A 15,327-nucleotide genomic window follows, 5' to 3' on the forward strand; every position below is an offset into this window, starting at 1 on the left:
TCATTATCAAAGTTTTAATTAGAAACATTGTTTTGAATTTAAATAACACATTCAGTATAATGGCAACATTGTGAATAATTCAAACATGCACTTCCTCTTAGAAAATCTTCCACAAAGTGCGTGAAGGCCTAATCCTCAAAATATCATAGCAGTTTAGAGAGCACAAAGTGAATTCCCTCCATATAAAGTACAATATTTAATTTCCTTTTCTTGGTATTTAAAACATCCTCTCTGCCACAGTGAAAACAAACATGAAATACAATTCTGCATTTTACCTTTTGTATCTTAAAACATTATTCCTCTGTTACCATCTCCATGTGAATTCTGCCATCCTGTCCTATGGCACTGTGAAGATGCAGTGAAACATGGATGCTGCACTGCCTGTTAATATGACAGAGACTAAAGTAAAATTTCAAAAGCTCTTCAAGATCTAAAATGTACTGTTCAAGATCTAAAATGTACTGTTCATCTCCACAACTAAAAACTATTCCAATTCCAAAGCTTTGTGATTACATTTTAATTTATGATACATTCCATTTAATGTATCAAAAACCTGAGTGGCCATATTTTTATTTTACATGCATAGCATATCTATGTACAGGTCCTGTTATGTTTTATGGTACTCAATACCTTCGGTTCTTTTATCTAGTGCTCAGTCACATGCATTTGATGACTAAGATGACGCTAAACATCTAACATTCCAAAGAATACAACATGGAATCTCTCATTCAACGTGCGCTTGAAAAAATGTTCCTCAGGCAGGAAGGTTCTGAGGTATAAATAAAACCTATTGTAGGACCTTCTAACAAAAAGAAAAAACGTCTCTGGGGAGGTGAAAATGGTTCTTCACAGGTGAAAACTGAAATACAGGTGACTGTAAAAGTATGCTCAAGTTGGTTCCAAAAGTTCCAAAACTGAGGCTGTTCCCAGTCAGGACTCTTTAGGGGTATTCTGACAGCGATAAGCTGAAGAATACAAAACCAGTTCTTAAAGTGTTGAATATGTAAACTGTGACAGGGTAAGCAGAAGTTTATGTCCCTGCAAATTACTATTTGAATCTAAAGGGGGGGAAAAGTGACTTTCAAAACATTTGCCGTTTTATGCCATTTTTTCAAGGGAAAAAATCTTTTTCAGATGTTTGCAAAGCCATAATCTTTTTTTCAGTGAGGAAAACCATAGCATCATGCTTAGTTGAGTCTGTGTTTCTATGTACACTCCTCTCCTTCTCTTACTTGCATTGGGAAAGCAGTTTTTTTAGGTGAGGTTAGCTGAAACTGTGGTTATGGCGCCCTCCTGTGGCGAACACTAGCTCTTAGTTGCTCGGAGCTTGCGGCGAAAGTACTCCGGGGCGGCATCCTGCAGCCACTCTGCGTCCACCAGGCACAGATCCCTCATGTAGCAGCGTGAGGTGTGCAGCAGCTCGTTGAACACCACGTATGCCGGCTTGCCCTGGAACAGGACGGAGGACGGGTGGATGCTCACGGTCTGGTGGGTATCCAGGGCCACGTAGCTGCCGTCCGGCTGGAGCTCGGCAGCGTTGGTGAAGAGGCCGTGGGCCAGGCACCGGCGGACGTTACTCAGGTCAGCCTGAGACGACTCCAACTTCAGCCCCAGCTGTCGAGAAGGGGCAAAGTTACAGGATGGATGCATTAATGAGGGCAGACCAAACATCTTACTGTGGCATTCTGAATAGAGGTACAATTGTAGATGTGATCACATGCATTGCTCTTGGGTGCTCCTTGTTGGTGCCCCCCCCCCAATCCCAATCCTCCCCCACCTTTATTATGCAGCCCTTGCCACTTAATCTACTAAATCCCTCTTCTACTGCACTTTTCATCCCCCTCATAAATGCACAAACAGGCTGACACCAGACATAATTTCACTGCATTTCTTACTTCCAGTAACTATATGCATGTGACAATAAACTTCCTTGTATCCTTGTTATCCTTGTATGTAATTTAGGAAAAAAGTAGGATACTGTGCTGAATAACATCATCTTTATTTCATTGCTATAAAACATTAAGTTTGCATGCATAGGATGACATTTTTGCTACATCATTAAAAATTGAATATTTACTACCCCCCCCCCCCCCCAACAAAAAGATCCTAGGCCTCTTACATGAATAATTTAATAAATATAATCCAGTACATTACACAACACTAAATTCTACTGTTTAAAGTTTTGTTCACAGGCATTAAAGGAAAACACGATTTTTCACATAGATCTGTTTCTCGAGGTGTTACACTGTGGGGGGATTTTAAAGATGCCCCAAAAGTGTAGCACTGTAGCCGATTTTTTCATTGTTTTTTTTCCCCTACCAATAGTACTCGGTGAACTCGAGAAACAGAGATCTGCGTGGAAAATGGCCAGAGCTCTCCTTAAATACAGCTACACCATGACAAGTGACAAGGTCTTTGTACCTTGATGCAGATGTCCCTTAGCTGGGCACGGACTTCACCGACTAGCCCCATGTTCCTGCTGTTGACAAAGTTTTCCCGACACCACTCCTGTTCCATAGCACACACAGTAAAATCAGCTTTAGAAGCAGATCCATCTTGCATAGAGTTATTTACATCGACGCAGACTAGGAGGCTTTAAATATTTATGAAACTAGAAAAGCACATGTGGCACTAGCACTACTGTGTGGCCAACCCACCTTATTTCCACTGACTTTCTTGAATGCTCTATAGATATGCAGCAGTGTCATGTGGTCACCCTCGCTGGACATGAACTTCCTGCGCACAGAAAGCACGTCCTCCCTGCGTGCAGGGGGATTGTAGAGTACCGAGTCCACAGAGAGCAGGGACACGATGGTCAGCACCTCCTCCGTGCAGGAGAACTCAGGGGCCAGCAGGATGGTCTGTGGACAGGGCACCATTAAACTAAAGTATCTTTGCCATTAGCATCATGCAGCCAAGGCACATGAATCAGCAACGGTTGTATATGACAATACACAGACACACACACATACACTCACTCACACTCGCTCTCACTACCAAAAAATATGATAATTATTTATAGCCGCTATGTCTATTTATAGCTGCTGTTGTTGTGTTTGTTGTGCTATTTAAGTTCTTCAAGTTGAGTCATAAACACAAAAGAGGTAGGAAACAAATACAGATAAATGTAAAGGTCATTGTCAATATGACATATCAAAACTGGTATATTCTGTGCTACTTAAGTGTCTTGATGCTTTCAAAGACAAAACACCTCTCTCAAACATTCCTTCAGTATCTCACTATGGGAGACACCCTCGACAGACGTAGTGTCATTGGTGCTTCCGCAGTTGGTCTCCCATAGTGAGACACCTCACTCTGTTATCAGAAAGCAGAGTAACCCAACATTTTCTCACACTCTCACCTTGGAGAATCTGGGCTCCAGAGGGAAGTTGGCCATTTTCTTGCCCAGCACGGTCAGTATCACCTGGTCATCCTTTCGCTCCACAGCCCCGAGAAGTTCCAGCTGCTCGACTGCCATGCGCAAGGACTCTGTACAAATCACAATCAAACCATCTTAGTATTTGATGTTAAACCAAAGATTCTAAAATGCAGCACAAGGCGTCACACATTTCAAATACAAAATTACTACAGTACTACTAAAGTGCATATTATATCAAACACAGTAAGATATTCTCCATAATAATGCCATAAAGCCTGTAACATGTAACATGCTGGGAAAGTTTTAAATGATCTTAAGGAAATGTATTTTGCCTCACCAGGGGAGGGTTTTGACACAAAATCAAAATTGAGCACATCAGGAATGCCCAAAGCCAACAGCTGGAGCATCACACTGGCAAGGTTACATCTACATGGGAAAAAAACGATCCAATATTAACAATAATTACATACAAAAGCCTGGCAAACAAAGCACTGCTTCAAATACATATTTAATGTAAAAGAAAAGTCAGTGAAAGTCACTCAAGAAAATCACTAGAACTCTTATGTTGACCAACTTGACCAAACTAACTTATCATAAAACATTTTAAAACCATTGTGGCTTATCATAACCAGTAATCTCCAAACAACGTACACCTTAAAAGCTTTGTGTGTGAGGCGTGTTTGGAAACTCCAAACTACGTACACCTTAAAAGCTTTGTGTGTGAGGCGTTTTTGGAAACTCCAAACAACGTACACCTTAAAAGCTTTGTGTGTGTTTGGAAACTCTCTTCACCTCTGGATCTCAGGCACGGTCATATTGGCGAGATTGTCAAACTCGTCCTCGGTGTAGAGGCGGTAAACGGAGCCAGAATCCTCTCGGCCCGCCCTGCCTGCACGCTGCCAGGCCTGGGCCTTGGACACCCGCTGCACCGCCAGCACCTCAAGACCACTGTCTGCAGAGCAGGAGAGGATGAACATCGGATAGATTTGCTCCAGCACATAAGCACTAACGGTGGACAAAGTATTGTCCAGCACATACAGCGGGGAAAAAGTATTGGACACGTCAACATTTTTTTCAGTAAGCATACTTCCAATGAGGCTATTTGCATGAAATTTTCATTTCACCAGACATTCGTATTAACTGAGATAATCCACTCATATAAAAAATCCAAAACATTAATGTCCATAGGTAGAATTATGTGTAATAAAATGGAATGACACAGGAAAAAAGTATTGAACACGCCTGCTGAAATTTCTTAAATACTTTGTGGAAAAGCCTTTATTCGTAATGACAGCTTCAAGGCATTTCCTGTTTGATTAAACTAATCAGTCACAGTATTCTGGTGTGAGTTTGGCCCATTCTTTTAAACAGATAGTCCTTTAATATTGAAGATTTCAGGGGTCCCTCTTGTGAATCCTGATCTTTAGTTAACTTCCAAAACTGTTCAATTGAATTGAAGTCAGGGCCTTGATTTCCTTTCTCTGAAACCAATTGAGAGCTTACTTTGTTGAATGGTTTGGATCATTGTCCTGCTGGAAGGTCTAGCCATGTCTCATCTTCATCATCCAGGTGGATGTAAAGATTCTCCCAGAACAAAATGACTCCATTCATCATTCCTTCAACTGTATGAAGTCTGCTAGTACCATGAGATGCAAAACAGCCCACACCATGATGCCACCACCTCCAAAACTCACTGTTGGTATGGTATTTTTAGGGTGATGCACAGTGCCATTTCTCCTCCAAATATGGTGTGTAGTATGAAATCTGAAAAGTTCAAGTTTGCTCTTGCCTGACCAGAATACATTCTCGCAGTATTTCATAGGATTGTTCAAATGTTGTGTAGCAAGCTTTCAACAAGCTTTGACATGTTTTTCTTCAGCAATAGAGTCATGTGGGATGAGCGTGCATGGAGGCCATGGCGGTGGAATGCATTACCTATGATTTTCTCTGTAACAATACTACCTGCAGCCTCCAAATCTTTCTGGAGCTTTCTCAGAGTGGTCCTTGGCTCTTCTGACTATCCTTCTGACTTCCTGGTCAGAAATCTTGCAAGGAGATCCTGTGCATGGCCAGTTGATGATGCAGTGATGTTTCTTCCACTTGCAGATAATGGCTCCAATACTGCTTGCGGGATGATTCTGAAGTTTTGAAGTGCATCTGTAACCAGTTCCATTGATATGTTTTGCAACAATAATGTTGCAAAGGTCTTGGGAGAGCTCTTTGCCTTTACCCATCATGAAATGTTTCTTGTGTGACACCTAGGTAACAAAAAACTTTTTATAGCCCACCAGTATGTACTAACCCAGCTTATATCAATTTGCACAGACAGGAGGGATAATTTCTCTACTTATAGATTCCAGTTTGTTCCTTGTCATTCCTTGCCTTTGTGTACTGCTTTTTCTTAGCGTGTTCAATACTTTTTCCCTGTGCCATTCCACTTTTTTACTGATAACACTACTTTTAGACATTAATGTTTGGATTTTTATATAGGTAAGGGATAATGTATAGAACGCCGGTCATTATTGGGAAAATAAGTCCCGACAGGGCGAACCGGACCCCGAAAAAATAAACTCCGCGATATGTCTCTTTACACTTATTTGTTACCGTTTCGTCGTGGCTTTTGCTGAGAAACAAATAGTTCGCTGAACACACGCTGAACTTGAATCAAACATTCTTTAGAACACAGCTGATCAACCGTCTGCTTTCACTTTTGAATGAAGTTCCAATTCAAGAAGTGACCGGAATACTTGCGGAGTGATATGATCAGCAGCACAAAACCCGTTGCCATTGACAGCGGTAATTACATGAATTTATTTTACCGTAGAACGTTGGGAAATCCCATTCAAGTCAATGGAGCGTTCTACTAGCATTGTGAAGAGCCGTATAATAAGTGTGGATAACCTAAGTTAATACTAATGTCCGGGGAAAATTTCATGAGAATAGCCTCACTGGAAGTATACTTACTGAAAAAAATGTTGACGTGTTCAATACTTATTTTCCCCGCTGTAAGCACTAACAGTGGACAATGTATTGTCCAGCACATAAGCAATAACAGTGGACAAAGTACTGTCCAGCACATAAGCACTAACAGTGGACAATTTTTTGTCCAGACACTAGATGGTGCAACACTTCAATGCAAAATTAATATTCATACAAATATTACAACATCACTATTTGGCTACACAACCAAGGCTTACTGAGCAACAACAACCACCAGCACGGTATAACAACAGAGTTGAGAAATGTGTACTGGATATAACAGCACAACAGAGAAAACAGAATTTTGGGAAAGCAATAACTGATAACAATGCAGTGAAGAGACTGGGATGAGAGTTCCTGTACCTGGATTGTACCGCTTTGCTTTCACCATTCCTGTGTCAATGACAAACTTGATCCCCGATATAGTGATGGACGTCTCAGCGATGTTAGTGGAGAGGATAACTTTCCTGCAGCCCTAAAAAGGAGAAGAGAATAGTATGTTTTAATAATTTATTATTTATAACGCCTTTCTCAAACTCAAGGTCGCTTATAGTGGCCTTATAGAATAGACAGTGTCATTGGTGAGACCTATGTTTGAAACAACTCCGATAAAAATCAGCAGAGTTCCAGAAGATTGATTTTTTTTTCTTCTTTCAAATGGACCTCAGTGAAATAAAGCTTCCATATGTGTTTTAATTAGGCTTGCCTTCATAGCCAGAGCGTTATGTGGTGAACAGTCTTAATTTGAGGCAATGCACACAGCAACAGGCCTTCGTAGAAGTGGTGTGATGGTTACCTTTGGGGCAGGCTGGAAGACCCTGAGCTGCTGAGCAGGAGGGAGTGCGGCGTACAGAGCAATGACCAACATGGGCCCACAGCTCTCCGGAAGGTGTTTGGCAATGTCACGGCAGGTGCGCGCTAGAGCCTCAATCTCCTCCTGGCCTGTCAGGAACACCAGGATGTCGTGGGACGGAGGCGCTTCCTGTGACATAAACCACAAACAAGGACAGAGAATGACCATCATTCTAGCTAATTTAAAACGGATTTCTGTTATACACATGCTATACTGTAGAACACCAATCCACTAAACTAACATGGTCACTATAGCAGTGTTACTGTGGTGTTTTTTGTTTTTTTTCAACGTACCTGGTGGATCTGGAATATGGAGACCAGTGCAGCTTGGAGGTAGTCTGACTGAGGCTGTTTGGTGTAGAAAATCTGGATAGGGTGCTGTCTGCCCTCCAGGTACAGCACGGGGGACTTGTTGAAGTACTGGGAGAAAAGGTCCACGTCCATTGTGGCAGACATCACGATGACCTGGATGTGAGGTGTTGTGGAGAGGATGACACAGCAAACAAACAAATTATGAATGTGATCTACAACAGAGTCCATTTTCACATCAGCCTTTAGGCAAGACTGAAAAAAACTCCCTCTCACTGGATTTCAACTTGAACGAGATAACAAAGCCAGACCTACTACCCAAGATTATGTGACGGCACCAACCATTAAACCATCCTGCCATCATATCAGTCATAATTACCATGTGCTGACACTCACTGAACCTGATTCTAATCTGTATACCTGTATAGTATCACCATGTATACCTGTATAGCAGGGGCGGGCTGGCCATCTGGCATACCGGGCATTTTCCCGGTGGGCCGACGCACCTTTTGGGCCGATAAAATAGGCTATATACTTAATCGGCTCAAAGGAAAGACAGTCAGCAGCCCATTAATTTTCCATACGGACACTGGACTAATCCAATAACAGCTCGTCAGGCCCCACCCCTCCCATTTTGGCTCAGAATTTTGTGAGCGCATCAAAGTAGTTACTCGTAGTAGAAATTGTGGCGGGTGCCGGTAGTGCTTATTGTGCAAAAATGACACCAATGTAGAAGCTTCAAATATATAATATTGCAAGTAGGCTAGGCTATGTCAGCAACATGTTGAAGTTCGTTGAATTTGAGCGAGGAGATGTAAGCAAGCATACTGAGGGACAGAGCAGGTGGTGGAGAGAACAAGAACTCAGTGATGGAGCAGGTAGGCCATGTGTGACATGCCATGCTGACGATGATGATGACTTATTAATTACAATCATGTAATGACATGGTAATGATATTAAGGCCATGCTGTGATCACAACAACAAATAGCTTTGTAAGGTGGATTGATGTCATATCCCTTATTCGTTTGCCAAGATGTGAGTCATCTACTGAGAAGGTGAACACCAAATTCTGATTGGATTGTTGCATATAGGAAATAGGAGGGCCTTTGACCCCTTTGTGAGGATAAAGGTTCAGCTTCAAATTCTGCACAGATCTGAAATTGGGTTAAATATTCTGCAGAACATACATTCACTCTACTGCTCAGTGTTGCATGGGCTTAGACAGGCTGTCACTTTGTAGTATTGTGATTAAAATATTGACAGTTCAACGGCTACTTTCGTCTCAGCATGTTTCCTTGGATCGAGGTTGAATTGAACGGGTAGGTGTGAGTTTTTTCCACCACACAGGCCTACATTTGTCCATTTTCAGTGCTCCACGAGTCACGACACTTAGTTGTAAATATATGCATATTTAAGGGTAATGCAAGGATTTTGTATTTAAGTAGGTGTACCCGACCGATTTGAGGGCCGCTTGGGCCAAATAGGGCCGTTTTTTGTCCCAGTCCATCCCTGCTGTATAGTATCGGCCATGGATGACAATTCACAAGGTTATACAAAATTACCACAATGAAACTCCCAATCATTCACTCAGCACAAATAAATGTTGAATAACGCGATAACTTACTTTCAGGGGGTGCTTGTTCTGTTCACGGCGCTTCTTCTGCGCAGTTTTCACCACGCCGAAAAGCACGTCCGTGTGAACAGTCCTCTCGTGGGCTTCATCCAGAACCACCACAGTGTACCGCAAAAGAAGAGGGTCTCCGATAGCTTCACGGAGAAGCATGCCATCAGTCATAAACTTCAGCTTGGTTTCTGGAGAAGTTACATCTTCAAATCGTACTGTGTAGCCAACCTAAACACAACAACGGGATTCGTGTTACTAACACGCAGTATGAATTAGCTCAAGCAAGGTAGATGATTAGTGAATGTCTTTTGGTTCAACTTTCTGAAACAGACCAGCTTTCCAAGTTGACTTTTCTTTTCTTCTGCAACTCTTCCTGCCAGAGATATAGCAGCAACACGACGAGGTTGAGTTATGGCCACGATGCCTTGTCGCCCTATGCCAGCTTCGTAAATGTACTGTGGAATCTGAGTGGTCTTGCCAGATCCTGTCTCGCCTGTAACAAAATGCAAAAATCACATCGCGAGGGTAAGTCATCCAATGGAAACAGACAGAGCCTCTATCTTTCTGTGATCTTGATATTAGCTCATCAGCGACTAGCAACAAAGCTAACATGGGCAGCTAACGCTAAAATTGCTATATGGTTCGCTTGTTCTTCTTACCTATTAGTACAGCGTTATGTAGTTGTCTCAACTGGTTGATAAGCTGAGATTTTGCTTGATATATTGGCAGATGTTTTCTCTGAACGTCTATTGGTACAGTTGCATTTCCCTTTCTGGGTAGCAGCATTCCAGGCTTCTTGTCAAGGCGGAAAAAAGGAGACCCCGGCTTAAATCTCTTCGCCGGTGGAGTATCGGGGTCGTAGGGCATGATCTGGTGAAAAACACTGAGCGAAATGAACCCGTGTCTTTGGGTCTCCCGGGTAAATGAATTACAAAATTATAGACAGAAAGCGGAATTAAGAAGAAGTCTTTTGGAACGGTTGTTTACCTCACCCACAAGAGGAACCGAGACCCACGTGGTAAATTACATTCATGTCGCGCAAAGATGACGTCTGTCTAGCAACCCTTCAAGTTCTTTCCATTCTTTCCACCAAAGATTCAATCTTTGCTTTCCACTATCTATGGTTCTTTCGCAACTAGATATATTAGAGATAGATAGAAGCACTACCCATAGATTCAACATATCTAGAGGTATAAAGGAAGGAAACCCTGCGGCTCCATTTTTTTTTTTTTAGTTATGGAAATATTGACTCTACATTTATATGACTCTTTCCAGGTTATTAACATACTGGGAAGAGAAATAAAATGTTGTCAGCTAGCTGATGACACGGCTATCTTTCTCAAAGATGAAATGCAGGTCAAGAAGGTGATTGAGTGTCTTAAGGAGTTTTCAAATATATCTGGCTTACATTTAAATCTTAAGAAGTGTGCTCTTTTCCCTCTAGTCTAAAAGATGATGTATCTATCTATAACTAAATTTGAAGGTATTCCAGTTACAGACAAAGTTACATATTTAGGTATAGTCATTTGCAAAAATCAGATAGAAAGAATTCAGTGTAACTTCCACCCCCTCATCCCAAAAATTAAAAGTAGGTTTAATTTATGGCTAATGCGAGACTTATCTATCAAAGGTCACATTCTCCTCTCCAAAACTGAAGGCTTGTCTAAGCGAGACAAGCCTTCAATTTTGGAGAGGAGAATGCGACCTTTGATAGAGTGGTTCTCAACCTTTTTTGAGCAAACGCCCCCCTGACCTTACTTTGATCCTCTGACGCCCCCGCGTCCCCCCCCCCCCCCCCCAACACACACACACACACACACACACACACACACACACAATTAAAAAAAAAAAACTACACCCCTGGGTAGGCTATAGGCCACTCACACTCATGCTATATTTCTTAAATAAAAAAACGAGCCCATTTTTGTGCTGTTTTGGTTTCTTCTGGAATTAAAAATTAGAAGAAAATGTCCCTATGAGCCTATTTTATTATTAGGCAGATTTAGCCCACTGTTAGAAGAGACTGGTTGGGTAAAAAAAAAAAAACATGTAAAAATTGATGTAATTTGCATTGTACTGTCGGCACTTTTTCTTGCTATCCGCCATGTTCGTTTGTGTTGTTTTATTAAAGATGAAGACGTCACAGTGAATTGTGTACATTTTTATTGGTTATTAAACTGTTAAGCCGCAAACTTGGGTTATGTTTATCGGCGTTACTATAGAGATGGCGATAGCTGGGGCTGGGGGATATGAGTCCGGGCGTGTGCAGGCCCGAATTGCACTGTATGACCACTGAGCATAGATAAACAGTAAAATGTAGCTGGGACGGTAGAGGGGTTAGAAACCCATGAATGAAAATAGCCTATTTATTTCAGGTAGCCTATTTTTTCACCAAAAATATGTGAAGACTATGAAAGTTTAAAATTAAAAAAAAAAAAAAAAAAAAAAAACTCACGTTCCCAGCGCCCCCCTAGGTTGTACGAACGCCCCCCAGGGGGCGGTACCGCCCCCGTTGAGAAACCCTAACTGCTAGAGTGTTGGATGTACCTAATTCTGTGTCTAAAGCGACTCTACCTTATTAAAATTTATATGGAGGAACAAACCTCACTACCTCTGGCCAATATCTGACTTACAATTGATTTTTAAACAAATTTGCTATCCCAATACATTCTAGAGAATACAGTGACTGCCTGATGTTTTTTTGAGATTGCTGGGTTCTAAAACTCCTGAGCAATCAACTGTACAGACAGATCTTTAACTGAATGGTATTTACATAAAAGATAGAAAATGTAACAATAAATGGTTAAGACAGAGAATACTTAACCCTGCCACACCTCTTTTGACAATATTCAATGGGATAGGTTCTGTGTCATGTGCTCTGTGTTTACCTGTCTGGTCATGTGTCTTTGTCTCCACCCATTCCCGTATATGCACTTCCTGTCTCGTTAGGTTCCCTCCCACCTGTTCCCTGTCACCCTATCTTGTTGGTTTCGTCCAGTCCTCTGTCTTTCTGTTAATTGGTCTGTGTACTTCTACCCTCCTGTTCCTCTGTCTTTTATTGGTTCCTCTCGCTGGTTTTCCTGTCTGAGTTCTGTTCGTTTGTAAGTTTGTATATTGTAGTGTCTTAATAAAGCGTGTTTGTCTGTAATTCTGCCTGGAGGAGTCTTGCGCTTGGGTCCTATCCTGATAATCCTGACAGTACGAACCGACCAAAGTATGGACTCTGTTTCCTGAGGAATCGGCATTCTGGGGAACTAGTCTTGCCCTCAAGCCTCCCTCCAGAAGGAGACGTGGCTCCAAGTGTCAGCCAGCTCAGTCGCACGACGTCACGCCTCCTGTGCCCAGCCCTGAGGTGCCTGTTCCTGTGCCCAGCCCTGAGGTGCGGTGCCCGCAGCCGAGTCCGCTCCTGTGCCCTCAACCGAGTCACCCAACGCCATGCCCGCAGGCCAGTCGCCTGAGTTGGTCCCACCTCCGCCGGAATCTGCCCCGCCTCCCTCTGTCTGTCCGGCCCCCTCAACCTGTCTCTGTCCAACCCTATCCTTATCTACCCCTGTACCTGAGTGTTCATCAACCCCTGTTTGTGAATGTCCTTCCCTGTCTGACCCTACCCCTGTCTCTATCCCAGTCACTGTGCCCGTCACTGTCCCAGTCACCGTTCCCGTCACTGTCCCCGTCTGTGACTATCCTGATAATCCTGACAGTTTGTGAGATATTCCACCGAGAAGAATGGGAATATGGGTGCAGATATGCATAATGTAATAGGCCTATGCACGAATTTAGCACAAATTTGGTCAGGCCTATATTCCCCCTTATCAGTCTCTTCTCGTTATCATTTTGATCAGGCAAGTAATATTGTTCAGCAAATATAAAATCAAAATGAACAAACTGAAGAGGTTACCGCATTCATCTGATCTGGCAATTTCAACTTGACTGCACTCCTTGTGTTTGCGCATCGATGTGCAAGGTTGCAGGGAGGGAACAAAAAATGCTATTTTTTGATTGGATGTCGGGTGACTATTTATTGTTTGATTGGCTACATATACTTTGAACTGTAGCCAAATTCAGAATAGCCATGCAGGCCACTTGTTGGGTTTATTCTTTTTTGTGTTCGTTGTCAACAATAAAACAATGAACATAAAGCAACGATCTTAACATTTCCATTAAGTCCATTATTTAGTGAAGCCAATTGGCTCAGTACACTATAATCTTCATGTATGTCCCTTCTTCTCTTCATCTTCTTTTACAGAATGGCAGCTCAAACTATTCTGAGCATGCCAGTGTAACTATTAATCATTTCAGTGGGCACACTGACTCAAGTGTTAAGTGCACAATCATTTGTATCCTGTTACTCAGTGTATAGCCTAAACTGTGGGCTACCTGACTGAGCTTGAACTCATCTGATGATGTAAATTCTGAGGGTAGATACAAAATACCATCTGAAGGTCTATATAAACTAGTCATGGAAGGCCTCAGTCCTGCCAGGTGACATTTATTTGAATGTCAGTGAGCTTGTCCAGTATTTGGAGAATTTGTTACATGCAAACTTAGGCCATGTTTTGATATTGTTGAACTGGGTTTTTATTTTCCATGAGGAACAGAGGAATTGAAAGGAAACAACAGCAGCTCTTTGACTGCTACTTAACTCCTAGCCACATGAACTTGAAAGGGAAGTTACACATCTGTCTCTCTCCAACCAGTAAGCAATTTTAAGCAAAAGGAAAAATATGTACAGAAAAATACGACGGAGTATTAGGGCCACACATGAAGAAAAAAATATTTTTGCCATGGCGAGATTAAACTCGACATGTTGACTTTAAAGTCGCCATGTCGACAATAAACTCGACATTTCGAGAATAAAGTTGAAATATCATATCTACTTTAATCTCGACGTGTCGTCGACATGCTGACATTAAACTCGCAATACAGTTTAAACATAGCATAACCTACACAGTTTAAGCTAGCCTACACTAACACACAATATGTTACATGAATAATGGGCTGTTACATGAATAATGGTCTGTTTACTACTCATTGCCGTCATCGTGAAGTGCTGTATCTCGCGGTTGGAAATACCATGCCGTTTAGGCTATATAGCTAGAATAATACATGTATCCAATGATATAATGTTTCTATACAAAATGCTATTTCACTCTGTTTTACGTGGGTAAGGCCACCGCACATTCAAATAACTGCCCTTCATGAACCACAGGCCGTCACTCTCCGGTTAACTGATTTCTCTAAAACTGCTTTTCCATGTCTCACCTGCAATAAACATAGGAGGCTAAACACAGGTATAGCCTAAGCATATATACTATTTTGATCCCGTGAGGGAATATGTGTGCATGTATACTTTATTTATGCACTGTGTGCATATGTGCCCATGTAGGCTACTAGTACATGGGGTGGTCGGGAGGAAAGCTTCATTCGTCCTATAGACATTCAGCAATAGGCTGTTTTGCATCCATTACAAACAAGCAATGTGAAAATCTAGGATTGGGGAGAGCGCCTATATGCCTAGTCTAGTGCATAAGCATGAAGTTGAACCTTTAGATGAAAACACTCTTTAATAATAGGCCTACAATAAATAAATAAACCGCTAATGACGCTTAGGCTACTTTTGACCATCGCATTTATCGCCTGTAACTCCGTGATAAGGACCTACAGGAAAGTATTTGGCTGAGCAACGGAGGTTAATGTTTTATGTTTTGTTCACATGATATAGGCCTATGTCTAATCATTGTTGCAGTCGAAGAAAACTGGAATGTTTAATTCGTCCTCCCTTTCAATCGTCCCGAGGGGTCGTTCTCTCTCCAAACTAACTTTATTCTCAAAATGTCGACATGGCGACTTTTAAGTCGATACATTGAGATTAAAGTCGACATTACATTTCAACTTTATTCTCGAAATGTCGAGTTTAATGTCGTCATGGCAAAAATATTTTGAAAAATGATGTATACAGAATTATAATAAACTAAAAAAACATGTCAATGAGCTCTAATGCTGTCTATAAGGAAGGCAGGAAGAGAGTGACCAAGGAAATCTTGTGTCGGTTGATAAAGCTGAGGAGAGATGGGTGTGTGTAAGAGAGGGGGAGGGAGAAAGGGAGAGAGAATTTTGACAGATGGTTAATGCTACAAGGGCACAGGTAAACTAAATGACATGCATTTGCTTTTGGATTTAGTG

The 15,327-nt window shown here is 41.8% G+C and overlaps 2 protein-coding genes across 3 annotated transcripts in view; one reads left to right on the top strand and one right to left on the bottom strand.

The window, feature by feature from the left end:
- The window catches only part of dhx33 (DEAH (Asp-Glu-Ala-His) box polypeptide 33), a 16,151-nt gene continuing 824 nt past the window's right edge, over positions 1–15,327 (bottom strand). The window contains exons 1-13 of one of the 2 annotated variants that reach the window (XM_042093844.1): positions 10,132–10,284; positions 9,804–10,014; positions 9,477–9,637; positions 9,145–9,372; positions 7,505–7,675; positions 7,155–7,340; positions 6,722–6,833; positions 4,172–4,331; positions 3,717–3,805; positions 3,362–3,489; positions 2,658–2,861; positions 2,422–2,508; positions 1–1,614 (exon numbers count right to left, since the gene is read on the bottom strand). In XM_042093844.1, coding sequence (XP_041949778.1) covers positions 1,306–1,614; positions 2,422–2,508; positions 2,658–2,861; positions 3,362–3,489; positions 3,717–3,805; positions 4,172–4,331; positions 6,722–6,833; positions 7,155–7,340; positions 7,505–7,675; positions 9,145–9,372; positions 9,477–9,637; positions 9,804–10,011 — 2,043 coding nt within the window. In that variant the 5' untranslated portion in view covers positions 10,012–10,014; positions 10,132–10,284 and the 3' untranslated portion in view covers positions 1–1,305. Of the gene's footprint in view, positions 1,615–2,421; positions 2,509–2,657; positions 2,862–3,361; positions 3,490–3,716; positions 3,806–4,171; positions 4,332–6,721; positions 6,834–7,154; positions 7,341–7,504; positions 7,676–9,144; positions 9,373–9,476; positions 9,638–9,803; positions 10,015–10,131; positions 10,285–15,327 lie in introns of those variants that run through there. The other variant, XM_042093843.1, reaches the window with a different exon arrangement.
- Positions 9,542–15,327, top strand: part of p2rx1 (purinergic receptor P2X, ligand-gated ion channel, 1) — a 27,048-nt gene continuing 21,262 nt past the window's right edge. The window contains exon 1 of the mRNA XM_042093851.1: positions 9,542–9,669. The gene's annotated coding sequence lies outside the window, so the exon portion shown is untranslated. The remainder of the gene's footprint in view (positions 9,670–15,327) is intronic.

The sequence above is a fragment of the Alosa sapidissima genome, chromosome 5 (genome assembly GCF_018492685.1).
Source record: "Alosa sapidissima isolate fAloSap1 chromosome 5, fAloSap1.pri, whole genome shotgun sequence".
NCBI classification, from domain to species: domain Eukaryota; kingdom Metazoa; phylum Chordata; class Actinopteri; order Clupeiformes; family Clupeidae; genus Alosa; species Alosa sapidissima.